We start from the raw sequence: 27,272 nt of genomic DNA, 5'->3' as shown, positions 1-27,272 counted from the left end.
CCCCCGCCGGCGGCCGCGCAGTGCGCAGGCGTACACAGCCCCCGCCGGCGGCTCCGCGGTGCGCAGGCGTACACAGCCCCCGCCGGCGGCTCCGCGGTGCGCAGGCGTACACAGCCCCCGCCGGCGGCTCCGCGGTGCGCAGGCGTACACAGCCCCCGCCGGCGGCTCCGCGGTGCGCAGGCGTACACCGCCCCCGCCGGCGGCTCCGCGGTGCGCAGGCGTACACCGCCCCCGCCGGCGGCCGCGCAGTGCGCAGGCGCAGTGCCACCTCCCGCCCAGAGCGCGCGCCCGCGGGCGCCGGGAGCGCTGTGGGCGCTGTGGGCGCTGTGAGCGCTGTGAGCTATGGCGGCTGTGGTGCTGAGCGAGGCGGAGAAGGTTTACATCGTGCATGGCGTACAGGTAGCGGTGGCAGGTCCCGCCAGCCCGCGGCGAGCGGCGTGGAAGGCTGCGCCCTCCGTCCTGGGGAGTGGGGAGGCGTTCGGGCCGGCTCGGGCCGGCCGTGCCTGTGGCAGCGTTGGGTTGTGAGACTTGGGGCAGGGCCCAGCCGCGTTCTGTCAGGACTGGTCCCGTAAATAGGGCAGGGGCAGTAACGAGTTCTTATGTGGGCCTGGGGACGAGAGAGGGAGCATCTGCAGCCTCCCAGGGCGACCTGGGCCGGTGTTTCACCGCAGACACCGTAAAAAGCTTCTTCCTTAAATCTAGTCTGAATCTCCCCTCCTTTGGTTTAGAATCATCTCCCTTTGTACTTTCAAAACAGGCCCTGCTGAAAAAAATCTGCCCTCATCTTTCTTACAGTCCCACTGTAAGACTTACAGTCCTGGAGCTTCTCCAGGCCAACTAATGCCAGTAGGGGTTGGTTCATAGGAGAAATAGTGAAGGATGTGAGGAGAAAGCAGACTGCTCTCTGCAAAGTACAGAAGCTGCGTTACAGTGCACAGAACTCTGGATTTACGGGCACAAGCTGCAGGGTGAAAGCAGTTGGAAGGCTGATGGGTTGTTTTTACCCACTGGGTTCTAATTACATGGATAAAAAGTACAGAGCTCGAGTATCCCAGGACAGACCTGTGTTGTTAGGGCATGTGCCTCCCAGAGCCAAGGTGCTTACTCTTCTGCAGCCTTGCTTTTGGAATTGGAGTGCCTTAGTGCAGGAGTTCTGTCTGTTTGCAGACAGCTTGTTGCAAGCCCCAGATAAATGAGAGGCAAGTGGGAAGGTGCAGTCCATCCTGCTGTACTCTTTGGAGAAGGTTACAGCTAATATGAGCTGCTGCTTTGACATCCTTTTATGTGCTGTGTTTGACGTGGAGAAATGAAACTTTAAAATGAGTGTTGCTTTCTCCCTCCCTACTCTTCATTCATGATTCCTTTAAGCACAGCATATTGCTTGTCATCCTCAGGAGGACCTCCGTGTCGATGGTCGTGGCTGTGAAGACTACAGATGTGCAGAAGTAGAGACAGATGTTGTATCAAACACCAGTGGATCTGCAAGAGTAAAGCTGGTAGGTTCCTTTCTTAGGGGTCTTGCACTTTGCTGGTTAAATTCCTGGTTTGTGACTAGTTTTAAGCTCAGTTGAGGCTATTTGCAGATGGGTTTATGTGTGCATAGCACTAACTGAAGCTATGGCTTAAGGAAATTGGGTCAGGATGCGTAATTCTTTCAGGCTGGCTCAATCTGCTTGAGTTAGAGTTACCTGGATTGCCTTCACTCTGAACTAACCTCACATTTCATCTTGAAAATGGATGGGAAGAAAGAATTCTGTATCTTTAGAATGAAGCAAACCTCCTGGCATGTGCTGAGTGTGAATTTACTGTGCAGTGTTGTTGTTCTGCAGAAGTAATGGCTTCCAGAACCAGTGATAGTGGTTGTCATGGATATTGAGTGTCTTTTTAGCCTAGAGAAAGGTAGAATGTGTGGTAATTACTTGAAGAGTCTTCTTAGGCTTAATATTGTCCTTCTAAAGCATTTTCTTTTGATTATTAAGCTAATTGTGGGTTTAAGTTTGCTCTGATAGAATGCTCAGTGCAGATAACTGACAGGTAGAAATGTCAGCTTCCTGTAGGCTTTTAAGTGGCTGAGTGGTTTTGTGGCTCTCATTCCAGTTGTGCAATGTGTTTTTGTTTTAACAGGGAAACACTGATATCTTGGTGGGGGTAAAAGCTGAAATGGGGACACCCAAGTTAGAGAAACCAGATGAAGGTTACCTGGAATTCTTTGTTGACTGGTTAGTATGCTGGAAAAGAGTGAACTGGATCCAGTATTTGGAATAATTCACTAATCAGGTCTTGCCATTCTTGTGAAGTTTATACCTGCCTTCATGTTTGTACTTCTGTCACATTACGGAGCCTTATCCAAGGCTGCCTCTGCACATCATGGTGATCACTCATGTGCCAACCTAGGGTTTGGAGAGGGAAGGACTCACCAATAAATGAATGGTTTGTCTGTGGGTATCAGACACAAAATATCAGACAGGAAGATGATCTCTTGAAAGTGGCTCTGCAGCTCGAGCAAGTCTGAGCTTGAGTGCTTTATAAATATCCTAAACAGTAGCTGCTTTGTTCTGGTGGATTCTGTGTGAAGAAGATCCACTGGCAGCAGGGACATGTTCTTACCAAAACCAGTGGTCTGTGGGGATGTTGCAGTTCTGGACACTTCTTGTTTGTAAATAAACAGTAGGAGAGCTTCAGCTGATCCATGTTAGGTTGTATTTTTTGGTTGTTAGTCTCTGCTTCGTAAGAAGATGGGATGGAGATGCAGCAATATTGCTCAAGAGAGATCTTGTGAGTTCTAGAAACAGGCAGTTCTTGCTTTCTGAGATGGCACAGACCAGAAGCCTGCGTTTCCAAGAAGGGCAACCACTTGTCACATGCTTGTGGGAAAGGAGACTTCTACCTTCCAGAAAGATCCAAAAGACAAAATGTGCAGTGGAGTCAGCTTTTCTCTGTAAAGGGAAGTGAGGTGCTGGCAGTGCTCTGATGCTTTTCCAGGCTGCCACTGGGCGGTAGGAGTGGAGCAGTTTGATACAGACCATCTTCTGGTGAGCTTTCTGTGTCTGCTGCCTGGCTTTGGTATTGCTTGGAGCTAATAATAAAAACTCAGACTTCAGTGTTTGCTTTCTTGAAGTGCTTCTCTGCTGGGACTTTGGTGGCTTCTCGTGCTGCTGCAAACGATCACTTGCTGGATCATGTATATAATTCCCTGCCCTAAAGTGCCATTTCCCTTCCTTCTGCTCCAAGTCCCTGCCCTACAATCCGAGAAGCACATTAGTGCCATTCTGAGGCAGACTTTGCTGTAAGTCTCTGGACAGGATGGGTTGTATGGCACTGATTTGAGATACAAGAAATGAGTTACAGTCAAGTCCATGTCTTTTGTGATGTGCTCACTGTCCATCACCACTGGAGAAGGCAGACATCCTGGCCATTGGTGTTGGGAGGCTGCTGGGTGTGTTTTGCCCGTGTATGATTTTTGAGGCTGGCTTAGGACTGATTTGTTAGTTGTTTTTTTCCTGGGTTTGTTTTTTGGGGGACAAAGCAGGTTGAGTATTATGCAGGTGACACTGAATGGTCAGCCGCAGAAACTCGGTGCTCCACCTTGCCTCTGCTGAAGTTCTTTCTGTGCTCCCTAACAGACTTTTTTGGCATTTTCTCTTAGCGCGGCAGACAGATTCTTGTCCGTGTGAGCTGCTGCCGTGGTCTGTGAGCATTAGGTGGCAGCATTGGCCATGCAGTGACTGTGACAGCAGCCTGCTCGCTTCTTTATTTCACTTAGACTGTGAGGACCTGAAGTGTTAGAGCAGTGGAATTAAGATGCAGTCATGTTCTGGGTCTTATCCTGTTCCTGCTTGCAAGTCAAAGGAAGCAGCCATTTGTAATTAAAAAATGGATGAAGCTTTGTGTTTAGCAATAGTAGTGAGGCATAGAGTGAGGTTTGTGTCGTTCTTTCCAGCTTACCATGGGAGTGCTAATGCCTGTGTGGCAATGCTTCAAACAGAATGAGCCAGTGGACTTGCAGGGAAGCTGCTTCCATGGGCAAGTGCTTGTTCAGTACAACCTGCAGACCTCACCTAGCAAGCTTCTAGAAGTTTTACTTAGACTTGGTCCTGCCTTATAAAATAGGTGTCTAGCATTAGCACAGCTATCAGTACTGCTCTGTGTCACACTTGCAGTGCTTATTCACGTGTCAGATGCAGTCTGGAAGTACAGCTCCATCTGTTCTTTTTAAAGCATGTGCAGTGCTGTCTGTAGCAAATCACTGCTGTAAACTCCAGTAGCTCTTCCTGGCATGCTGAGTTTTCATCAGTTCTGCAAAAGAACAAGTTGGGGAATGACTGTGAGGTGATTTGTGTAGGTAAGAATAATCACAGGTAGTGATGTGTAAGCTTGCAGGCTCCACAGCCTCCTTGATACAGCTCACTTGGTGGTTTAAGTCATACAAAATAATGTGGGCTTGGGTTTACTTTTTAAGTCCAAGCCCTGGACTTCTGCTGTTTGCTTACATTTGTGCAGTCTGTGCGTGTTGGAAGAGTCTAAGAGTTTGAGTCACCAGATACACCCATGAGAAGTTGTACTGGGAGGCACCCAGAGAGGAGAGTACGAGGCCTTGTGATTGTGGGTTCTGATAACATTGAAGCTGCTCCTGTGGAACCACCTCCTTTCCTCTGTGCTGTAAGGAGAAATTCATTTGGGGCATGGCTGGCATTTTAGAAACAGGACCTGCAACGTGTGCCACCAGTCCACAGTTGGAGGAGGCTCTTGCCCTCACTGCAAACCAGAGCCTGGCCTCAGCACCCAAAGACTTTCTTGCATGACTGCTCATACACAAAGTTTGTTGTGCTGGAATCAGGGAAGTGAAGACCTTGTGCTCCTGTCAGATGTCTTCTGGAAAAAGTGTCCTTTAGCTGCTGCTCTCCATGAGCTGCAGTTGCTCTAAATAATGAGCTGCTTGATAGCAGAGAGTGCACTCAGTACAGAAATGGCCAATTAAGGTTGGGCAGGGATGCCACTTAAAAAAATGCATATTGCACTTGATGCATCATCACATCTTTCTCTTCTCAGCCCCTCTCTTGTCTGACTAATTTGGCTTTCAGCTTTAACAGGCTGTCTTGTTAGCTGTCGTGAACTTAGTGCAGATTTATCTCTTTTTGTAATTGTTGGTTTTGGAAGGGTTGAGGTGATGGAAGAGAAGAGTGCCTAAGAAACAATCCCTGAGAGAATTCATCACCTTTAATATTGTAGCGTGGGAACTGAATATAGTTGTGGGAAGTCATTTGTATGAGCTTGTAGCAAAATGTAGGCACGTGGCTTGCTTTGAGACATTTCCTCCTGCAAAGTGGGAATCAGTTCTTGACCAAAGGCTGCTTAGTCATTAAAAAGAGATCCTTAGACAGTTCTAATGCTTTCTGCTTGAGAAATGCTCTTTGGGTATTGATTGCTTCATAAGTGAAAGTTTTGTCTTTTTTTTCCCTAATTTATATAGTTCTGCAAATGCTACTCCTGAGTTTGAAGGCCGAGGAGGAGAAGAACTTGGCTCAGAGATAGCAAATACACTCTGCAGAGTATTCAGCATCGAAAGCACTGTAGACTTGAAATCCCTCTGTATTAACCCCAGGGAGCACTGCTGGGTACTCTATGTCGATGTGCTGGTAAGTAAGAAAATGAAAACTAAGCTTCAGGGAGGTTTTCCAAGACCCTGGCTGCCTTAGAGTTACCATCTGTGTTTTCAAAGGGAAAAGCCTTCTCAGAATGGGACATCGTACTGCCCAGCACAGCAGCCTATTGCTTGTCAGTCTGCCTGTAACAATTAATCACAGAGTGGCTCAGGTTGGAAGGGAGCTCCGAGCTCATCTGCTCCAACCTCCCCACCATGTCCAGGGACACCTCTCAACTAGATTCAGCTGTTCAAGGCCTCATCTAACCTGGCCTTCACCCCCAGAGAGAAGGCAGGCACAACCTCCCTGGGTAGCATATTCCAGAGTCTCACCACCCTCACACTCAAGAACTTCTTCCTCGGCTCCAGTCTAACCCTCCTCTGCCTCAGCTTCAAACCATTCTCCCTTGGCCTGTCTCTAGACACTGATGAAAAGTCCCTTTGCAGCCTTTCTGTAGGATCCCTTCAGGCACTGGCAGGCAGCTCTAAGCTCTCCCTGGAGTCTTCTCCAGGCTGGCACCCCCAGCTCCCTCAGCCTGTCCTCACAGCATCCCTTGGATGATCTTCTCCAGCTTGCTATTCCTGATGCTGCTCCAGCCCTTGGATCTCATCTTGCTTTTGGTGTTGCTGCAGTGCAGAGCTCATAAACCACTGAATCCTCTCAGCTCTCTGAGATGCAAACCAGTGATCTTACACTGCCAAGGAGGCTGCTTCTGGAGAAGGCTGAATGTGTTCCCCGGGCAGATGCAAGGGCAAGTGTATCACTGTGCCATTGGCCTGTGCCTGGGCGAGCCCTCACACAGCTCTTCTTCCTCTGCTCTCTTGGCAACATTGATTCAGCAAACTGACACAGAAGCATCGCTGGCAAAACTTAGGTTTGGCCTGGGCACTTTTTCATGCAAGTTGTGTGCATGTATTGAACATGGCAGAGAAGCTGAAGGTTTGCTCTCATTAAAAGAGGAAACTGGACTTGGAGCTTGCAAGTCTTGCGTGTGCAGCAGCTCACTTTCCAAGCCATGCTGTGTTTAAAGCACCGTGGCCTGGCAATTTCATACAAGTCTGCAAGCCAGACTCCTGAGCCTTATTTCCAGTTCTTACTGGTCCAAATTTGAGTTTCTGTTAGCCAGATTCGTAACTGAAAATATGTTGAGGGACTTCACTCACAGAACTGATTTGCAAAATGTTAGGCTCTGTTGCAACAGAAACTAAATTAAATACAGAGTTGTGATAGATGAAACAGGAACATTGTGGCTGAGCCCTGAATAAATGTGAAAATGAGTCCATTAGCTGTTCAAAAAGCAGCAGCAGCAGTAGCCTAATTAGGGTAGATTAGGGTGCATAATATGACTTCATCTGCATGCAGAGTGAGCAAATAGGTACCACTGCTGAGTGCTTTACCAGCCCTAGTCACTGCCTTGCTGCAGCCTGGCACAGGTCATGCAGAATGAGATGTTGGTTGTGACAAATCACACTGGGGCCTTCAGTGGCTAGGTAATTACCAGCAGAGTACAGATGATTAAATGCTGTGCTTGTTTAAGCCATGTACTGCTTAACGTTGCATAAACACTGCGAAACCAAATCATGTGCAGAGCTGGCTGCTGCAGGAGTGGTTCCCCACAGCTCTTGGGGGAGATGTAACTGGTCAGGGCTTGCTCCTTCCTGCACAGATGTGCTACAGAGCAACACAGCTTTCTGTTTACTCTGCCATAGCACATTCAGAGCAGCATGGCCTGTGTTGTGTGATCAGTTTTACATCCAGCTTTGTTTGCAGTGCCAGTGGAGAATTTGTTGGAGCTTTGTAATTAGGGCTCTAAACTTGATGAGTGCTTTTAAGGTGGCGTAGCAGGCAGTATGTGTGAGAGCCGTTGAAGAGCTTCTGCTCTAGGTGTAGCAGGGCACTGGTCCTTTTGTCTCTTAAGATCCTGTTCACATTTGTCTCTTGCTCTCTTCCCACTTCTCATTTTTTTTCCCTTTCCACCTCAGGAGCTGGGCTTGTTCAGCCTGGAGAGATGACTCCAGGGGGACCTTAGAGCTGCCTGCCAGTGCCTGAAGGGATCCTGCAGGAAGGCTGCAGAGGATTTCAGTCAGGGTGTCTAGAGACAGGCCAAGGGGGAATGATTTGAAGCTGAGGAAGAAGATCTTTTGGTACATAATTTGCCCCAGCATGCTGCTGTGCTGAAGAAGGAGAATCAGTGTGTGCAATCTCATTGTTCCCTACCCAACCACAGTGTTTTGGGGGGGGGCTTCAGGGTCTGTGGAAACTGGAGCGGTTCACTACTGAGCATGCCTCAGGATTTTTCTGTTTTCTATTTTCCCCTGGGTTGGAAATAAAAGGAATCTACCTTTTTGGAGGAAGAACTTCCTTGGACAAAGCAAGGTCTACAATATCTGTGCTGGGAAGAAAGAGCAAATAACTCATGTGCATATCAGTAAATTAAAAGCAGCCCTTTCTAAAGACTCCTTGGCTTCCCACAAGTCAGAGTTGCACAGACTTGCTTAGTCCTTAGGAAAAAACGAACAGACTTCAAAAAGGAAGGGCTGTGAGCAGAAGGTGCTCCAGCTGAGAAGGGAGTGTTCATTCCTTCGTGGAGGATTTGTAGCCTGTTTGTTCCAGGCTGTGCTCCTGGCCTGTAGGCACCGCTGTGACCAGGCTCTAGACTAGCAGCCTGAGAAAGAGCCCTGCAACAGCACTACAGGCACATCCCATCAGTGTGTTTTAATACCAAAGATACTGGGGGGGGGGGGGGGGTGTTAGCCAGCAAGATCCAATCATTGCTGAAAGTGGTAAGTTAACCTTTCTGCATCCAGCAGCTGCTTGCAAAGGAGTAATCTGATCAGCTCTGTCTTTAGCTTTCTGTCCCAGCTTTTTGTCATCCTTTGGACACAATTCATTCTGTCCTCATGAAAAGAAACTGCCTTTCTAGAGTACCTGGGTTATGATTTGCTCCCAGTGCAGCAGTTTGTCTCCTTCTTCAATGGCTTTTGAAGAACAGTCAGTGCTGAACACTTGCTTTGCTCTGCTTGCACAGCATGGATTGATGTGGCAGAGAAGCAGCCATATGTTCTCACTGCAGCCCTTTCAGGTGCTTCAGGGGCTCTGTGCCTGTGTGTTCATAGAGCTGGCAGCTGAGAGTGGAGCTTCTCAGAGAGCTGAGGCTAGGCTGTGGCCAAATCCATCTTTGAGTTGTCTGTCAGGCTGTAGAAAGTATCGATGGTTAGAGGAGCTCTGCCTTTTTATCTGGCTTACAGTCTTCTTCCAGCTGGCTCTTCTCCTGAGTTTGATGAGTGGGAAGAAGCTAAGCTAGGCTCCTTCACACACTGAATTCACACAGCAGTGCTGCCAACAACTAACCTTGACATCAGGATTTCCTCAGATCTTTTTCAGCTACAGGAGAAGCCTGCTGCTGACTCCTTTTCCATGAAGAAGAGAGGATAAATCATGCTGCCTTCAGAATTATCCTTCTGTAGTGAGCTGTCCACACCATATTCTGGGTGACTGTTTGCACTGCTGCTTTGAAAACAGTTCTGATGGTTGAATTGCCCAGCTGCTGTTTAGAAAAGGCTCCTCTTGGACACAAAGTGTGGAAAGTGGATTGCAGAATGAATGTGGGAGTTGAGAAGAAGTGTCCTAGCTACAGTCTAGTTCAGAGCCTTAGCACAGGCAGAGTAAGGAGAACAGTGGTGTCATTCCAGCTTCTGTAATTCACTTTTAGCAGTGGTGTCATTCCAGCTCCTGTAATTCACTTTTAGCAGTGGTGTCATTCCAGCCCCTGTAATTCACTTTTAGCAGTGGTGTCATTCCAGCTCCTGTAATTCACTTTTAGCAGTGGTGTCATTCCAGCTCCTGTAATTCACTTTTAGCAGTGGTGTCATTCCAGCTCCTGTAATTCACTTTTAGCAGTGGTGTCATTCCAGCTCCTGTAATTCTCTTTTAGCAGTGGAATCATTCCAGCTCCTGTAATTCAGTTTTGTCACGAGTTTTGTTTTGAAGTGCATTCACTCTTCTCTTTTGCACAGGTAGTACAGTTAGCTGAAGTCTTCCTTTGCGATCTGTTGCTTCCTTTCAGGCTTTAAAGTGAAATTTGGGGTTTAAAAACCTGTTTGTGTTCTCAATGTTGTGCCTTTATGAGTAGGTTTGAGTAGAGCAAAGCTCTGCTTTGAAGGCACCAGCCTGAGCTTCTTTAAAAGAGATTTTTGTTTTCCTCCCCAGTTGCTGGAGTGCGGTGGGAACCTCTTTGATGCCATCTCAGTGGCAGTGAAGGCAGCTCTCTTTAACACAAGGTAAATGTCTTCTAAGTGCAAGTGGCATGGGTGGGGGAAGAGCAGTGCTCTCTTAACAAGGGGTTTTTCGTGCTTCAGCAGTTAAGAAATAGCCAAGGCAACTTGCATTCAGGTCTAAGGCAGTCTGTTTGCATGCAGGTGACACAAGCTGCTGTTGCTTTCATTCAGCTCTTAATAATCAAGTGTTGTCTTGTGTTGTATCCACAGTCAGGCTCACAAAACAACTTCTGTTCCGTGGTCAGGTCCAGCAAAATCTCTCTTGACCCTGTGGTTTTGTTGCAAGCAGCTGGGGGCCTTTATGTAGCTGCTTCGTGGGTTTGAAATGGGTATTGACTGAGAGGTGATGCTCCTGGATGAGAAGCCCTCTGAGGCTACTGTAACTAGCCCTGATGTCTCCCTTCTGCTGCTCTCTGATGAACCACTGGTCTAGAATTCTTATTAAAAGGAAGGGGGCAATGGTGGTAAGAGACTGTGGGAGAAGGGGAGTGATGTCTTTAAAAGAACTCTGCCCCATGCGTTTGAACTCAAAGGGTGGGAGAAGAGCTGGTAGAATGGATGGTGGAGGTGCTGTGTGTTCTCATGGTAACATTCAGTGTCTGTTTCTGATGGGTTTATCTGCTCCAGCTTTAGGTGAAAGGGAAAAGAGAATTCTGTAGCACCCTTGAGAAAGGAACTAGCAAATGGGTTTGCAAAAATCCTTCTGTAGCAAAAGCAGCTGAACGGATGCAAAAGTCAGACCCCTAGAGGCACAAATACTTTAAAAGTGGGTCTCACATTCTTCTTCAGCTGTCACTGAGAGATCTGCTGAAGTCACTGGTGGACTTCTGGCTTTTTCATCAGGGAATCTGCACAGTTCTAGAGCTGCAAAAGTGTGTGCAAGGGGAAGAGGGAGCTCTGCTTTTGGAGCAGGCAGTGCAGTGGGTTAGAAACACTTCAGAAGGGGCCAAGGGGAGAACCCAGCCAAGGCTCGTGCATACTGCTGAGAGGTTTCCCATGCTAATCAGTTTCTCAGCAGTGACTTAAGAGCAGCTTGGTTTTGTAGCATTAAGAACCAGTGCCACAAACATAAGTGCTCACAGAGGAGCTGTCAGGAGGCTGAAGAGCAGAAGCGCCTGCGCCTCTGTGTGCCAGCTGCCAGGAGGCACAAGTCAGGCGCTGGAAGCAGTTGCTCCCGTGTGGATTGGTTGCAGATCCAAGGCACACACTTTGTTTCCCAGATAACGAGGCCTCTGCTCTCAGTTCAACCAGAATCCTGCTTCTGAACAAAGAGAAGCTCCCAGGAGCAGTACCTGACAGACAGGTGGTGCTTTGGGAGGGTGGGCAGCCTGCACAGTGGAGGTGTTCCAGGGAGGCTGCTCTGGCTTGACTCTCCTGACAGCTGATGCAGGTGTGTTCTGCAGACAGTCTTTAATCAGTGGGCACACCTACAGTCTTCCTGAGGTCTGACACCAAATCAGAATGTATGGCACCGTGCAGAGCCTGTTGATGTGTTCTGCCTGTGAAAAGCCTGTCTGCAGGTGTGAGCAGGGAGTGCTGCTGCCTCTGCCCTCATGCCAGCTCAGTCAGTCAGGAGGTGAAATTCAAAGTGAAAGCCTTTTGTCCTCATTCACTCTTTCTCCCTTTCCCTTACCTACTGAGTTTTCTTTGGACCAATATGAGGTTGTTTCCAGCAGCTGCCTGCTCTCCATACTTGTCACTGTTCAAGCAAGACAAGATGTCAGTTTGAAGATCACTTCAGATTAAGTGTTCTGAGCTTGGCTTGGCCTGTGTCCCTCTCTCTGAGCCTTGCTTGCCTTTCAACAGCTGTTTACAACCAGGTTTTTCTAACAAGTGTTTTCAGACCTTCACCAGCCTGAGCAGGGCAGCTGAAGCTGCTGGGTTTCCTTTAAAAGTGCACATGTTGAGATACTCAGGTAGGCATGAAAACCTCAGCTTCAACCTGAAACCTCAGCTCCAACCTCACTCTGACCAGTTTCCCGATAGCTATGGACACTTTTTTATTTAGGGCTAAGTAAAGCCAAAGTTGTAACAAGGAATTTCACACAAGAACTGTGGGATTTAGATCCTTTGTGCATCTGACCTGACTCAGAGCTTCCCCCTCAGGCCTGGAACAATGACAGCAGGACTGCTTTAGGGGAACATTTTCTCCTCAGAGTTTGGTGGTGTTGACTGTGTCCCAAAAGCTGTGTCAGCATCATGTGCAGAAGGTAGCAGAGAGCAAACTTCTGAGCTGTGTCTCCAAGGTGCTGAAGGCTGGATTTATCTGTGGTGGGATTAGGAGATACTGCAGAAGGTCCAAGCAGCTGTTCTGTCAGGACTCAGCATTAGATGTGATCCCACGGAATGTCTCTGCTTGCAGCCAAGGCAACAGGAGCTGGACAAGTCACAAAAGCTGCAGTTTGTAACACAGCAGCCTTGCAGATGTGGCTGCTTTGTGCTGGGCAGCATGGCAGAGGCACTTTGTGAGCTCTGGATCTGCAGTGTGCAGAAAGAAGAGAACTTTGTTCCCGAGGTGACTAAGCAGTGTTGGGCAGGTTTCTGCCCTGAGTAGTCACAGAATCAGAATAGGAAGGTAGAAGCTGCCAAGTAAACAGGGCTGGCTGACTCTTAGGCTGGGAGAGGAAGCCTCTGCTTGTCTGGCAACAGTTTTGCTCCACTCTCTACCTGGTTTTGGTGTCACCACTTGTGCCTTCTACCCATGCTACAGCTCTGCCAAGCAATTCTGGCAAGGTTATTGGTGTCAGCAAGGTGGGAAAACTCGGAAGAATTCAGTCTTGGTCATTTCTCTCCTGGACATCCAGGCCGATGTTCAAGGCGTTGTTCAGAACTGATTAGTGCAAGTGTCTGAAGGGTCTCTCCCCATGTAATAGTGTGAAAACCATTAGCCTGATGTAAATGTGCCTCTCCTAGCCTAAACATCTTCTCACTCCTAATGTTTTCTTCCTAATCTCAGTGTGGGAGTTGTTAATGCTCTGATAATGTTCTGGACCTGAGGCCTCGAGCAGCCTGGCCCGCTGGGAGGTGTCCCTGCCCGTGGCAGGGGGTTGGAGCTGGCTGATCTCTAAGGTCCTTTCCAGCCCAACCCATTCTGTGCATCTGTGATTATTTTTTTTCTCTAAGTGTTTAGCCTCATGTAGAGGAAGGGGCACACCCTGGAGTGGAGACTGTCTGGCAGCTGTTTGTTGCCTGTCCTGGCAGTGAGCTTGCACTTCTGTCTCCCCAGGATCCCCAGGGTGCGTGTGCTGGAGGATGAGGAGGGCTGCAAGGAGATCGAGCTGTCCGACGACCCTTACGACTGCATCCGCCTCGGCGTGGACAACGTGCCCTGCATTGTCACCCTCAGCAAGGTGAGCCTGGCACCCTCTGGCCTCCTGCCCACAGGCTGCCTTGGCTTAGCATCGCCTGCTGCTCCTCAGGAGGTTCAGCAGGTCACAGGGCAAGGTCCTGCAGCTGGGTCAGGCCAAAACCAGGCACAAATCCAGGCTGGGTGCAGAGTGGGTTGAGAGCAGTTCTGAAGAAGACTTGGGAGCATTGATTGCTGAGCAGCAACCCACGAGCCAGCAGTGCCCTCCTGCAGCCCAGCAGGCAGCTGTGTGCTGGGCTGCAGCCAGAGGAGTGTGGGCAGCAGGGCAAGAGAGGGGATTCAGCCCCTTGGCTCTGCTCTGCTGAGACCTCACCTCCAACCCTGCCTCCAGTGCTGGTGTCCAGGAATGCTGCAGAGGAGCTTTGCCTAAGGGTGTCTGGCAGTAGGATGAGGGAATGGTTTGAAGCTGAGGGAGAGCAGGGTTAGACTGGAGCTGAGGAAGAAGTTCTTCAGTGTCTCCTCATGTTGAGGTGGCACCTCCTGTGTTCCAGGTTGTACCTGGTGTTCCTTGTTCTGTCCCTGGGCACCACTGAAAAGAGCCTGGCACCTTCATCCTGACACCCACCCCTCTGTAGACACTGGTCAATCCCCAGGGCCCTCAGTCTCACTTCATAGCAGAGGTGTTCCAGGTCCTCCAGCATGGTCATAGCCTCCCTTGGACTCTCTCCAGCAAGTCCCTGTCTCTGCTGAGCTGAGGAGCCCCAAACTGGACACAGTATTCCAGCTGTGGTCTCAGCAGGGCAGAGCAGAGGGGCAGGAGAACCTCTCTAGCCCTGCTGGCCACGCTTTTCTTACTGCAGCCCAGGATGCTGCTGGCCCTCTTGGCCAGGAGGGCTCCTGGCTGCACACTGGCACTCCAAGGCCTTTCTCCATGGAGAGCACAGGGTGGCATCAGTGTAGGTGGCTGAGGTACCACTGCAGCTGAACGTCTAACAGGGAGCTCAGACCACAGCAAACTCACCCTTCACTTTGTCCCTGACTTACAGATTGGGTACAGGCACGTGGTGGATGCCACCCTTCAGGAAGAAGCCTGTTCCCTGGCCAGCCTGCTGGTTTCTGTCACCAGTAAAGGTGCCCTCACTTCAATGAAGAAAATGGGGAAAGGCAGCCTGGATCCTGAGAGCATTTTTGAGATGATGGAGGTGAGGGGTTCTGAGCAGGTACCTGGTCATGAAGGATCTGCCCACAGACTGACTTGGCAGTGCAGCTGGTGTGCATTTTGGGCTTCTCAGGCGCGGAAGAGGGGGTGGAGCTGCTCTGAGCTGACTCTGAGCAGGTTCAGAAGAGTCGCCTGAGCTTTGGGTCGGTAGGGTGGCTGTTGGGAATGTAATTTGTGTTCCTGGGTGGTGCAGCAGTGCAGAGAGCTGGTAGTAATGATCGTGGAATGCCTCACTGGTGAGTGGTCACTGCTTTGATCTGTACATTTCCCCCAGAGTTAATCAAGTTAGAAGGAAACCTCCAGCTCCATTCTCCTTAATTCAGAGCATGTTTTGGTTCCAGCAGCTGGAGCCAGCGAATCCTTGCAGGGAGGGCATTTGTCACAGGGAGATGTTCTGCACAGCTTGTCTCCCAGGGGGCTCAGATTTGTTTTGCTCTTTTTGCACTGCAGACAGGAAAGAGAGTAGGCAAGTCACTGCACACAGCCCTGCAGAAGATCCTGGATGAAGAGGAGAGCCTGGGGACCTCAAGGCAGAAGGTTGGATTTCTAGGCTGAGATTGTATTAAATGTTCCAAAGCATTTTTAATTGCTTCTGCAATCTTGTCTCTTTGTACAGAGAAAGACTTTGTCACCCTGCCTGAGAGGCTTTTAGGCTGTTCCCAGGCACAAAGCAAGCTGCAGCTGTGTGACAGATTGTAGAGGCTTTCACATGGGTCACTGCCCACAGCTAGGAAGCAGAGCAGCAGCAGTGGGTGCAGTTTCCTAGGAAGATCTGGGGCTGGTTTCCAGGGTGTCTGCTGCAGGTTCCACTGCATCCTGCTTTCATGCCACTTAGTTCTGGTTCCACTTCTGCAGCCAACCTGCATTCCTGAGACTGCCGACCCTGGGGCCTCTTGTCACGTTCTTTTGTTCACCAACCATCTGGGAACAGCACTTGGTGGAAGGCTTCCTGCCAGCACGGTGTGCTTGGGTTTTGCTGCAGATGCAACATGGGCCCAGGTTGCCAATCCATGTTTTCAAGCGAGGTTTCTTTGCTCATTAGAGCTCTGCTACCAGGCACAGTAGTAACCTGGCCAAAACCTCTCAGGATGGCTAAGAGAAGGGGCACAGCTATGGCACAAGAGAAAAGGAGTGTTTGACAACTCAGCTGGAAAAGCCATGGTGGTTGTCAGCAAGGGAATGAAAGGAGGTGGCAGACAAGGGAAGCAATCAGGTTGTGTCACCAGGGCTTCAAAGCAGTGAATTCCCTCCCTGCATCAGCTGGCTTACCCAGCAAAGAGCAGGAGCTCTTCGTTTGGCAGGGTAGAGGAGGCAGCAGATGGAAGAAGCCAAAAGAAAAAGCTGGTTTGGAAGAAGCTGATATTTTAGCTTCAAGAGTTGGAAGGATCACCCTGAGCAACGCTGTGGCAGTCACTGCAGTAGTGTAGGGGCTACTTAGCTGAGAAAGAAGTTCTTGAGTGTGAGGGTAGTGAGGCTCTGGAATAGGCTGCCCAGGGAGGCTGTGGCTGGCTCCTGCCTGGGGATGTTGAAGACCAGGCTGGATGAGGCCTTGAGCTGCTGAGTCTAGCTGAGAGGTGTCCCTGCCCATGGAGGGGAGGTTGGAGCTCTGAGGTCTCTTCCATCCTGAGCCGTTCTGTGATGGTTCTGGTTCCTTGCCAGCAACACTGCTTGTAAGAATGTGGAAATAAACTAGTGAAGGGAGAGAAGCTTTACAGTACCTTGGACTTGGCACAAGCAGCTTTTGTTTGGCCATGGATTGTTGAGAGTCTCAGAAAATGGTCCGTGCCAAGGGGGTCTGCAGGCGCTAACCCGCAGCCAGCCTCTGCAGAGGAGCAGCTGGTGCCTGGGCTGTCAGGGATTGGTGCTTGGATGCCTGGAGGCTGCCCAGCTCCTGCAGGGTGAGTTTGTAAGATGGTGCTCACTTTGTGTTTCTGCACAGCCTCCCAGCTGGAGGAGCTCCAGGCTGTTGGCAGGTTCTTTCATTTGAATGCTGCTTGTTAGGATTGCTGGGCAGGGCGAAGGCTCTCGGTGTGAACTGGCACCTCTCTGGTGGTGAATGTTTGTGCCTTGACCCTCCACATCTTGCCAAGGAGGGCAAATCTGTAGAGACCTGAGATCCAGGCTGTGTACTCAAGATACCTAAAACACATCTCTGGTCCTGGAGCATCTCTGCCTGCTGCCAGCCCAGGGCAGCCTGCAGAGCAGCTGTGTGTACCAGAAGGCCGCCCCAGCAGCCAAGCACTGGGTACCAGCACTCCCTGAGAGCACCACTGTCAGTTAACAGGGGGCAAGGATCTTCAGTGCCTCCTCTAACCACACCTGTCTGCCCCCAGGGCTTCTGGAGGTGGGTAAGCAGGCACAAAATGAACTGAGGGTCTCCCACCCTCACTACTTCCCTCCTGCTGCAGGGGAAAGCAATGAGGTGCAGTGGGCCCCAGGCAGGCTGGGGCTGCTTCTGCCCCTGAGACAGGCGCAGTGAGGCTGGCCCAGAAGTGCTGCACAGCTGCTGCTGCTCTCAGCTGCCCCTCGAGGTTTGCTGCTACCAGCTCTTGTTCCAGGGACATAAACAAAGCTCTGACAGGGGCAAAGGGCCTGCAGCTCTCCCAGCTGATACAACATCTGCCAAGAAGTCTTTGAGACTTTGGTTCTCAAGCCTGCTGAGAGCTGGGCTGCCCAGTGCTGTTTTCTTAGCTTTCATTAACCCCTCCCTTCCCTTCTGGACAGAAATAGCCTCAGCTGAGGCTGCTCCTGTTCCTCTCTGGGATGGTGGAAAGTTCCATGTGCAGTTGCTGCCACGTTTTCATTGACTCAAGTCCAGTAGAGCTAAGAGGAAACATCTGCAGAGTGGGATAGCTCTGTTTGTCCCAGGAATTCACTGCTGCTGGTGGGAATGTTGGGAGCCTGCAGGCTGAGGAGCCCAGCAGCTCCTGCCAGGCTGCCTTTTGTGTTGCCTAAAAAGCAATTTGCCCTCTGCTTTCCTTTTGGTTGTTTAGCTCCTTGTATCCTAGCTGGAAGGTCTGTTCGACAGGGAGGCAGGACAGGGTTAGTGGACCCAGCTGCTTTCCTTCTTGTGTTCCCTCAGCTCTGCCTTCATCTCAGGGTGATGCTCAGCAGATTCACCAAGCCCTGGTGTCCCACAGCCGCAGCAGTGCAGCCGAGTGGGCAGGAGAGGGGAGCTGGCTGTGCCCTGGGGCTGGCAGCAGGGAGCTGTGCTATCTGCAGTCAGGCTTTATGGAAGCCTGCTGTGGAAACAAGTTCCTGTGAGCTCCAGCCCATGCTGGCTGCTGCGGGGCTCCTGGAGTCTGCCGGCCTCTGTGGGCCTCGCACCTCGGTCTGCTGTAGATAACCCAGAGCTTCTGCCCTCTGCAGGCAGGCATTGCCTCGGTCTGCTGTAGATAGCCCAGAGCTTCTGCCCTCTGCCACAGCCCTGGCAGAGCAAACAGAGCTTGGAGCCTGAGAACAGCACTGCACAGAGCAGGCACTGGCAGAGCCATCTGCTCACCAGTCCTAGAACGCTGCCAGTGCAGCCTTCCCTGTCGCTGCTGCCGAGGCAGCCAGCTTTGTGCAGCCTGCTCGGGGACCCTCTCCAGAGCTTGCTGTTAGATGTAGACACTGACTGCAGGTTTCCTTGGGCTTGCTCGGGCTTTAGATGCCAGGCAGGAAAGCAAAGCAGTGAAGAGAGCCAGAGTCACCCCCAGCCTGCAGACAGAAGGGAGAGCAAAGCTTCAGTGCAGCTGCTTGTGGGAGCAGGAGGGGTTGGTGCAGCTGATGGCACCTGGGCTCAGCTGCACTCAAGTCTGCTTGAAGGTCCAAAAATTGCTTTTCACACAGATCCTTCTGTCCTGGGACCCTTGGTGAATGCAGGGTAGAGTTGTGAGCCATGCTTGTGGGGGTGGGAGGGGATGAGGTGGGAAGGCTTCTTCCTTGCACTCTGTCAATTTTCTGGAGCTGCCGCTGGGGCTAACGTTTGGCCAAGTGCTGCCTCCTTGACTTTGCCTGTGGTTGTCCTTAGCCAGACCACCCTTTCCTGAGCTATTATTGCAGTGCTTCTTGCTTGCTCTCACAAACAATGATCTCTGGAGTTGGCTCTTTCCATCTGAACACGTTCTGCTGTTTGTGCTGCTGAGAATCAGGAGGGATGCCAGCAGGAGTTCGAGCAGCGGCTAATGAACAGAGGTTGCCTTCTGCCAGCCTCACCTCCTCCAGCCTGGCTTTTACTGTCCACCACCCACCTCTCTTTCTCTCCAGCTCCCTGGAGCTTCCAGTGGTGCCACTGAGACCCAGACTCTCAGGCTGCAGAATAGGTTTGGTCAAGGCAGTAGAGGTCTGAACCCCAGTGTGCTGCCCCAGCTGGCAGGCAAGCCAGGAGCTGCCAGCTGCCTCATGGTTTGGCTTGGGCCATGCCTGCTCATTTCCTAGGAGCCAAAGCAAAACAGCCTCTGTCTCCCTGCCCATTTCCTTGCCTGGCTGGGCACGAAATGCCAGCCCTGCAGCACTGCCAGGAGCATCCAGCTTCCCCTCCTGAGCTCACTCTAGGCAGCAGCTTGCTGGGCTCCCCAAGGCCACATCAGCTTCTCTGACTGCTTTCTTGTGCCCTGCAGCATTGCACACCAGGGCAGCTTCTTCTGCCCTCTTTTCCTCAGCTCCAACCAGTTTCCTTACAGCTCACAGCTGTCTGACCAGAGCAGGCTTGAAGCTAGCCAGTGGAGTGCTTTTACTGGGAAGCAGACTCCACAACAGCAGACTGAAAAGCTGAGACTGACCCCTGGGTTCTTGGGTGACCGCAGTCTTGCTGCCTCACTAACACCTCCATGAACTGGGTGCTGCTCTCTTTCCCCTAGCTGTGCTCCTTTCTCTCTGGAAGGCTGTGTGTGCCAGCTCTGAGGTTTGCTGCTTCTCCTTCAGCCCTGAAGGGGAAGGGTTTTGTGTGGACAGAACCTGGGCTCCAACCCCTTCTGGGACAGCCCAGGCAGAAGCAATGCAAATCCCCGAGCACACATTCCCTGCCTTTAATCAGTGGGTGTGCACAGCAAAGGGGAGTGAGAACCAGGCCTGCATCTCCCTGACTTGGAGAGGCAGGGCTGCAAGGGAGCTCTAACCAGGTGGGCTGTGAGGGCAGGGCTGGCCTTACTGAACAGAAGTGCAGGGCAGAGCAGCACAGCTGAGGCCAAAGTAGATCCAAGCCACAGTCCTTTTTGTCTCAGACCTTTTATGTGCCTGCAGTTCCAGTGGTGCACGTTGTGCCTGAAGTGTTCAGGCAAGAGCTAAGGTTAGTGGCTGATGTGTGGAGTCCTCAGAGCCCACTTCGACCTGACCTGAAATGTTTCCAGGGATGGGGCTTCTATCACTCTTTGACAGAAAGCTCCTCTACCCTCTTTGGGCAGCTTGGGCCCGCATCTTGCCGCCTTCACAGTAAAAACCTTTCTTCCTTCTGTCTAGACTGTATCTCCCCATTTTAGTTTCAAATCATCACCCCTTGGCCTGTCACAACAGGCCCTGCTGCAAAGACTGTCCCTAGCTAGCTTCTAGCTCCCCTTTAAGTACTGGGGAGGTGCAGTAAGGTCTCCCTGGAGCTTTCTCTTCTCCAGGCTGAACAAGCACAACTCTCTCCTCTCAGCAGAGCTGTTCCAGCTCTCTGATCGTTTTCGTAGCCTCCTCTGGGCCGTTCCCAACAGGTCGAAGCCTGCCCTGTGTTGAGCCCAGCGCTGGCCGCAGCCCTGCAGGTGGAGTGCCCAGCACTGCCGTTTGCTGAGAGCTGAAGGCAGCCCTTGAGTCCTTGCAGCTCCTCGCAGCCTCTCCTCGGGTGCAGCTGGGCTGCCTCGCAGGACCTTCATTCCTTTTTGGTCCTTTTCTCGCAGCCCAAGGCACTGGGAGGCTCCCTAAGGCCCTGGGATGCTCCCCGCGCTGGCTGGCGCTGGTCCTGGCCGGGGCTCAGCGGGCGGCGTGCTGGGACGGCTCAGCCCTCTGCTGCGAGCCACGGCTCAGGCAGGCGTCAGAGCCGCCGCAGCCCGCACAGCAGCGGCATGGCGCTGCAGGGAGCCTGCCTCCTGCCCTGCCTCCTGCTCTGCCTCCTCTCCCTGCCTCACATCTCCGGCCAGCAGAATGCCAAAGCCCGGCCAAAACCAGCGGCTCCCAAGAAAGGTAAGAGGGGCAGCGCCTCCGCTGCCAGGGGGCCCCGGGGGTGCCGTGAGCTCAGAGAGCGTTTCACAGTGCTGCGGTGGGACTGCGCGGAAAGCAGCGCAGCTCCTAGCAGAAGGGCTTTGGCCCCCTGGAAGCGCTTGTGTAGCCCTCCTGCACGACACTGAGGAGGTGGAAACGGTTTGGGTGGTTCCTACCTCGAGTAAATTCATGAGACAGCTGGGGCTGAGTTTCAGAGGGCAAGGCTTCTGCCTTGGTGTCTCGAAGGGTCCCCCCAACCCTTCCTCCACTAACATGTCCCTTTCTGGGGCAGAGGCCAGGCTGCTGGTGCAGAAGTGCAGGCGTGAGCAGATAAGAGGGTCGATAAAATAGCACCGTGGAGCTTCACTTAACACACAGTACCCTTGAGTGTGTCGAGCCTTCGGCCAGCCCCACTCCTTGGGCACACTGCAGGGCCAGGCACACACACCAGAGCTGCCCAAGGTTTCTTTTCCCTGCCCTTTTTATTTTCTCCTCTCTCATCTGTTTTCCCCCAACTCAGTGCACATGAACTACAGAGGAAGGTAAGGAAGGAGTTGCAGGTGAGGAAGCAGCCACATTGTGTGGGCTTGGAGCGCTCCTGCTTGGAAGGAGCAAGGGATAAGCATCCCAGGAATCCAGTTGGCAGGCTGCTCTCAGTGCTCACCCAGTGACTATTTTTGTCAGATTCCATCCTTGAGAATTTTTTCCCTTTTCCTCCATGAGGTCTTTCTATGAAATGAAGGCAGAGCTGCTCTGCTGCAGCGCTCGGAGCTGCGGCTGTGCCCCTCTGGGTGCAGGGAGGGGGCCTGGAGGCAGCAGAGAGGGGATGTGGCCGTTACCAACAGCTGCTGCTCCTAAGTGATTGGTGACAAGAAATGCCCCGACAGGAAAGTCTGGCCCCGAAAACACTTGAGTGAGTGTCCTGAAAATCAGGGCAGCTGGTGGCAGTTTCCTGCTGCGAGCTCAGGAGTCTCTTGTCGAAGGAGAGGGGAAAGGACAAAGCCCAAGGGCTTGGCCTCTCCTGGGCCAGCCTCGCAGCGGCTCAGCTGCTCTGCCTTCAGGGGAATCTTCCAGCGATTCTTGGGTAACTTTTTTCTGGCTTCTACCAGTGCCGTGGGCTGGAGATGGAGGAGGAGGAGTGTGCTGGAAGGCCCCTATGTGGCTTCACTCCCTGCCCCTCACCACATCCAGCCTGCCTGCCTGCAGGGGCCAGGGCTCAGCAGGATGGGTCCATCTGTGAGTCCAAATCCTCTCTCTCTCGTTCAGATTGCCTTTGTTAACCTGCTGGGCCCAGCCCAGGTTCCTGGCCGAAAGCTCAGGGGTGCAAAGCAACAGAGATTCAGTGCCTCTGTGGACTTCAGATCTTGCTGCTCTGGACAGAGGCGTCGTTAATTGCTGTTCTCCAGACCTTGCCACCGTCCCACCTCCAGCCCAGGCTCTCGGCAAGCCCATCCAAGGCCAGCTCAGCCCCTGGCCTTTGCTGGGGAGGAGCAGGCAGGGCTGAGGCCCCTGGAGAGCTGGGCTCCTTGGCTTTATTTTGCTGGAAGCCATGCAGCCCAACCACAAACGAACTCATTTTGCAAGCCAAGCTTTCCTCTTCTGGGAGTCCTTCTCCTGTGTATTTCCCTCGCCTTCTGGGGGGGTTGTTTTTGTAACTGCTGCTTACATTTGGCTCTGCTTCAGAACAAAACTGGTGCTGCTTCAACCTGAAAAAGCCAAAGTGTGGCATTAGCAAGTGCTGAGCCAGCACATTCATTCTGCCTGCTCTTAGCAATTTTTGCCCCCCTCCAGTTACTTCCCAGTGCTTTTTCCAGCTGCAGCAGTTCCAGCAACAGGGAGGGGACAAGGAGGGTTTGCCCTTTTCCAGCAGCCCTCGGGGTCTTAGCCCAGACCAGTGCCCAGGGGTGGTGGGCAATGGCCCTCTCTGGCTTTGGAGACCCACTAACCCTGCGGATGGAGGTCCCCTTGGTCACAGCTGTGGCAGGATGCTGGAGGCACAGGAGGGGGCACTGACTGTATTGTTAAGGTCCCTGGAGAAGGAAATTTGAGCCCAGATGCTTGAATGAATGGATGGATAGGGACTGATTTAGACTCCTGCTGCTGCCCAAAATTTCAGTGTGAGCTTATGGTCTGGGTCCTCTTCCCTGACATTTACACCAGCATCAGTCCAGCTGGCTATGTTCAGTGCCACTCTCTGCTCCAGGGACCAGCCCCAGCTCCTTGTGGAGCTGCCCGGTGGCAGAAGCTGGACCACTGGCCGGGAGGGTTGCTGGCAGACACTGTTTATGCTTCCTCCAACAGATGGTGTGAGCCTCCAAATGATTGAAGACCTGAAGGCCATGATTGACAACATCTCTCAGGAGGTTGCTCTACTGAAGGAGAAGCAGGCACTGCAGACAGGTAGAGCACTCACTGCAGTCAGCACTCTCAGGCTCCTGCTCTGAGAGAGGAGCTGCTCATGAAGTGACTGTAAACAAGAGCTGCTCAAGTGCCCCTCACCAGGAGGAGAGCCTGGGAGAGCAAAGCAAAATGTGGTGTCAATGCAGCTCCTCCAGGCAGCCAAAGCTCCTCAGGGAGTTTGTGACCTGAGCTGTGCAGCCTAAGGGTTTCCTCTTCACACGCTAGAGCTTCCCAGTTGCAGAGCTGGGGGAACAACCATGGCACTGGGCCAGGGGCTCAGGAGCCAGAGGGTGGGTAAGACTAGGCTGAGCCTTAGGCAGATGGAGCTCACTCCTTTGTCTGAGCAGTGAGGTGCTGACCTGCTCTCTGTAGCTGCAGAACTGAGTCCCAGAACACCTCACTGAACACTTGCAGACCTCCCCCTTCCAGCCCTGCTCCACAGCTGCCTGCAAACTCCACTGGCAGCAACGGGAGAGGGACCTGCAGAACATGAAACAGGCAAGACAAAAACGCAGCTGGAGGGGGAATTTTCTTCTTCCAAGGAACACAAAGCAACACCAAAGCTTTAGAGCTGAGCTGGCAGTCACTGGGCTGGATTTTCACATATGGCCTTGTACTCTGAGGCTCTAGAGCTTAAAAACCAAATCAATTGATAGTCCTAACCATAAGGTCAGGGGCAAGTAGAACTTTTCTCTGGAGATCTCAGGCTGTGCAAGCACAATGGTTCTGACCAAAGCCTGATAGAACAGACATTTTCCTCATGCGTGCATAATTGAGATGACTCCAATCGTGTTTTTTTCCCCCAACACCTTTGAAGTGCCCACAGCCAGCTTTGACTGTAAAAGCTCGTTGGAGAGAGCACAGCAGAAGCTGGGAAAGGCCAGAATAAGGGGCAGGAGAGCCATGCTGTGCCTCTACTGCAGTAGCAGCATTGCCCAGGGGGTGACAGAGGCACCCTGAGGTCTATTTACCCCAGTACTTTGGGGATGGAGAGGGCATAGCCATGGGGACGTGGTGGTGCCAAGGGTCAAAGGAAGTGAAGGCTGTAGCCTGGCTGTGCGTGATGCTCCTTGTATCTAAAGGGCAGGGTCAAGAGGAGGGAGCCAGACTTCTCAGTGGTGCTTGGTGATAGGACAAGGGGCAGAGGGCACAAACTGGAACCCAGGTGATTTCATTTGAACATCAGGAGGAAATTCTTTGCTGTGAGGGTGCTGGAGCCCTGGAGCAGGCTGCCCAGAGAGGTTGTGGACTCTCCTCCGGAGAGATTCCAAACCCATCTGGGCATTGTGATGCTGGGCAAGCTGCTGCGGGTGCCCTGTGGTAGCAGGAGGGTTGGACGGGATGATCTCCATCAGTCCCTTCACAGGCTCACAGGATGGCAGGGGTTGGAAGGGACCCAAAGAGCCCAACCCTGCTGGCAGAGCAGGACCATACAATCTAGCTCAGGTCCCACCGCGCTGGGGTTCGGGGATTTGCTGCTGCCGCCTCTCGCTGGGTGGCGTTTCTAACCCCAGCTCCCTTTCTGTCTCCTTGCCGTTCGCCTGCCACCCGCTCAGTCTGCCTGAAGGGCACCAAGGTGCACCTCAAGTGCCTGCTGGCGTTCGCGGAGCGCAAGCCGTACCACGAGGCGAGCGAGAGCTGCATCGCGCAGGGCGGGACGCTGGGCACGCCGCACACCGCGCAGGAGAACGAGGCCCTGCACGACTACCTGCGCCGCTCCATCGGCGCCGAGGCCGAGGTCTGGCTGGGCCTCAACGACCTGGCGGCGGAGGGCAGGTGGGTGGACATGGCCGGGAGCCCGCTCCGCTACCGGAACTGGGAGAGCGACATCACCGCCCAGCCCGACGGCGGCAAGCTGGAGAACTGCGCCGCCCTCTCGGGGGCCGCCGCGGGCAAGTGGTTCGACAAGAGGTGCAGGGAGCAGCTGCCCTACGTCTGCCAGTTCATGATTGTGTAGCAGCGGCGCTCCCCCCTGTCCGCCCGCAGCCTGCAGCGCTGTGGGTGCGCAGGGGCAGCTGCGCGGCCGCCCACGCTCCAGCAGCATCACTTTGCGCGGAGTCTCCGCGGCTCAGGCTCTGGCTCTCCTGGCCGCGCCCAGCCCCTTAGCCGCTACGGCTCTGCTTTTACGCACAGGAACTGGCCAGGGCAGCTCGCTGGCTTTGGCAAAGGGCCTGTGCAGCAGCTTGAGCCCGGCGAGCAGCCACCACGGCTGCCTGCGGCTGTCGCTCTGCAAGGTCCTTTCCCACCTGGCTGAGCTGTGGTGGGCTATCAGCATAGCTTGTGCCTGCTTTCTCCTCCTGTTTCGCTTCCCTATGAGCCTTGGCAGTGATCTATCAGAGCTCCTTGTTCCTCCTGCCCCACCCCAGACTGCTGGAGGTCAGGCTCCTGTCCTGATGAATGACTCCTGCTTTGCATGAAGAGATAGAGTTGGGCTCTCTGGCTGCTCAAGGGGCTGCCCTGCTGGTCCAGCTGAGCACATGAATCAATTAACAAGTAAAAGGCATGGGTTGACTTACCAAGGGGGTGAGTGTCCTCAGGAGCATTTCTCCTCTGCTCTTTGTCCTTTCCTCAGCAGCCAGAAGCCAGTTTCACCACTTTCAGCTTTATTTAGGGAGGGAGCAGGGATAATTTGCAGCAGTCAGTCACATATGTTCTTGGAAATAGATGAAAGCATAAGGTCCATAACAGAAGCACAATGCTATTATGGGATATGCTGCCACACAAAAACCATCTGTGTGTGGAAAACAAACCTCTGGACCACTCATTTTAGTAGCTTTAGGAATGATCAGACCTGCTTAAAGTGATGGAAACCTATCTGAAATGGTACAGGCGTCACTGGTGCTGGCACAGCCTTCAGCAAACAACCATGCTGAGTGCTGTTTATGCCCACAAAGTCAAGGCCAGCCTAAGGTCTGGACTTCAAGGGCAAAAACCCACCTGAAGCAACCAGCAGTGATGGGCAGCAAGCACAGGTTCCCAGCCGCTCCAACGAAGCGTTGCTGGCTCTTGGCTGGAAGCAGCTCTGTGCTGCTAATAACACCTCTGGTCCAGGTCCTACCCTCTGTGGTGCCAGGGTAGGGGTGTCAGGACACAAAGCTCTGGGGGAGTGACGGGAGAGGTATTTCAGTCTGCTGCTTTGGTTAAAGCCAGCCCAGGGGCAGAGCTGGAGGGTGCAGGGGGCACACACACGTGGGCAGGGGCCACACTCCTGGGGCTGTCACTGCTTCCACTGCACTCTTCAGTACCACAAAATAAACACCTATGGCTTGCTGAAGGAGAGGGTTTTGTCAGTGTGCCTGGAGAGCTTTCCTCATCCTGCATTCCTCTTCAGAGCAGTTCCAGGGATCCATCAGGCAAGAGCCTCCTGTCCTGTGATGAAGTTGGTAGGATCCCAGCCCAGGCACATGGATGAGGACAAATCCAAACCCTGGGAGATGGGCAGTGCCATAGGTCCCACCTGCCCAGGCAGCAGCACAGAGGTACTGCAGCACATACCCATGGCTCCTGTGCAGTGTTTCATACCAGGTCACAGCAGAAAGCCAAACCTCCAGAGCAGGCAGCATCTCACAGTCAGCTTGTAGGAAACACTCCAGCAGTGGCACTGCTTCTACTCACAGCTGAACTGCTCCACTGAAGAGCAAGGAGGCAGGAGCTGGGTGGGTGGAGTGCTCTGTACCCACAGCAAATGACTGGCAGCTTTCTGCACAACCTAGGGACTGCACTTGCTTCGGGAATTGAAGCAGCACAACCAGCAGTGCTTTCTTTGCTCCCAAGTAAAAAGGATGCAAGTCACTATGGTGTTCCACTGGAGAGAGAGGAAAGTGTGGAACTGGGGAAAAGAGTGTGGGAAGCCTGAAAACAAACCAAACCCAGCCCTTACTGAGACATCTTCCTTCTTTTAAACCTTCACAGGCATTGCTGTGCCAGCCTTTGTAACAGGCTCAAACCAGCAGAGCCTAACACCACAACTCTGCCAGGAATCACAGAGTGGTCTGGGTTGGGAGGGACCTCCAAAGGTCATCCAGGCCAAAGCCCTCTGCAGTAATCAGGGACATGCTCACTAGATCAGGTCGTCCAGAGCACACCTCTGAACCACTTCTTCCTCTATGAAAGCTTCAAACATTTGAGAGCCTTTCTCCCCAGCAGGCTGCAGATGTGCCCTCAGGAGCAGCAACCTATGGCTGCACGAGGCCAGGCACAGCCAGCAGGACAGCCCCTCACCAAACCAGATGCTCCAAAAGCCTCCTGCCTGGGCTAGGGCAGTGCTG

At 52.6% G+C, this 27,272-nt stretch overlaps 2 protein-coding genes across 3 annotated transcripts; both read left to right on the top strand.

Moving 5' to 3' along the window:
- The first annotated feature begins 254 nt into the window (after positions 1-254).
- Positions 255-15,031, top strand: EXOSC7 (exosome component 7). Its single transcript, XM_064169901.1, has 8 exons — positions 255-399; positions 1,395-1,496; positions 2,125-2,219; positions 5,471-5,636; positions 9,852-9,922; positions 13,146-13,269; positions 14,273-14,428; positions 14,896-15,031. The coding sequence occupies exons 1-8, from the start codon at positions 343-345 to the stop codon at positions 14,998-15,000; spliced, it is 876 nt and encodes a 291-aa protein (XP_064025971.1). The 5' UTR covers positions 255-342; the 3' UTR covers positions 15,001-15,031.
- CLEC3B (C-type lectin domain family 3 member B) lies at positions 14,897-26,278 on the top strand. 2 transcript variants are annotated; one of them, XM_064169903.1, is made up of 3 exons: positions 14,897-14,982; positions 22,906-23,004; positions 24,561-26,278. In XM_064169903.1, exons 2-3 carry the CDS (start codon positions 22,923-22,925, stop codon positions 24,959-24,961), a joined length of 483 nt encoding a protein of 160 aa, XP_064025973.1. In that variant the 5' UTR covers positions 14,897-14,982; positions 22,906-22,922; the 3' UTR covers positions 24,962-26,278. The 2 variants fall into 2 exon arrangements, with proteins under 2 accessions (XP_064025973.1, XP_064025972.1); XM_064169902.1 differs by lacking the exon at positions 14,897-14,982 and adding an exon at positions 20,351-20,586.
- The last annotated feature ends 994 nt before the right edge of the window (positions 26,279-27,272 follow it).

The sequence above is a fragment of the Pogoniulus pusillus genome, chromosome 32 (assembly GCF_015220805.1).
Source record: "Pogoniulus pusillus isolate bPogPus1 chromosome 32, bPogPus1.pri, whole genome shotgun sequence".
NCBI lineage: Eukaryota > Metazoa > Chordata > Aves > Piciformes > Lybiidae > Pogoniulus > Pogoniulus pusillus.
Note: the sequence above shows the minus strand (reverse complement) of the source record. Positions and strands in the feature narration are given on the sequence as shown.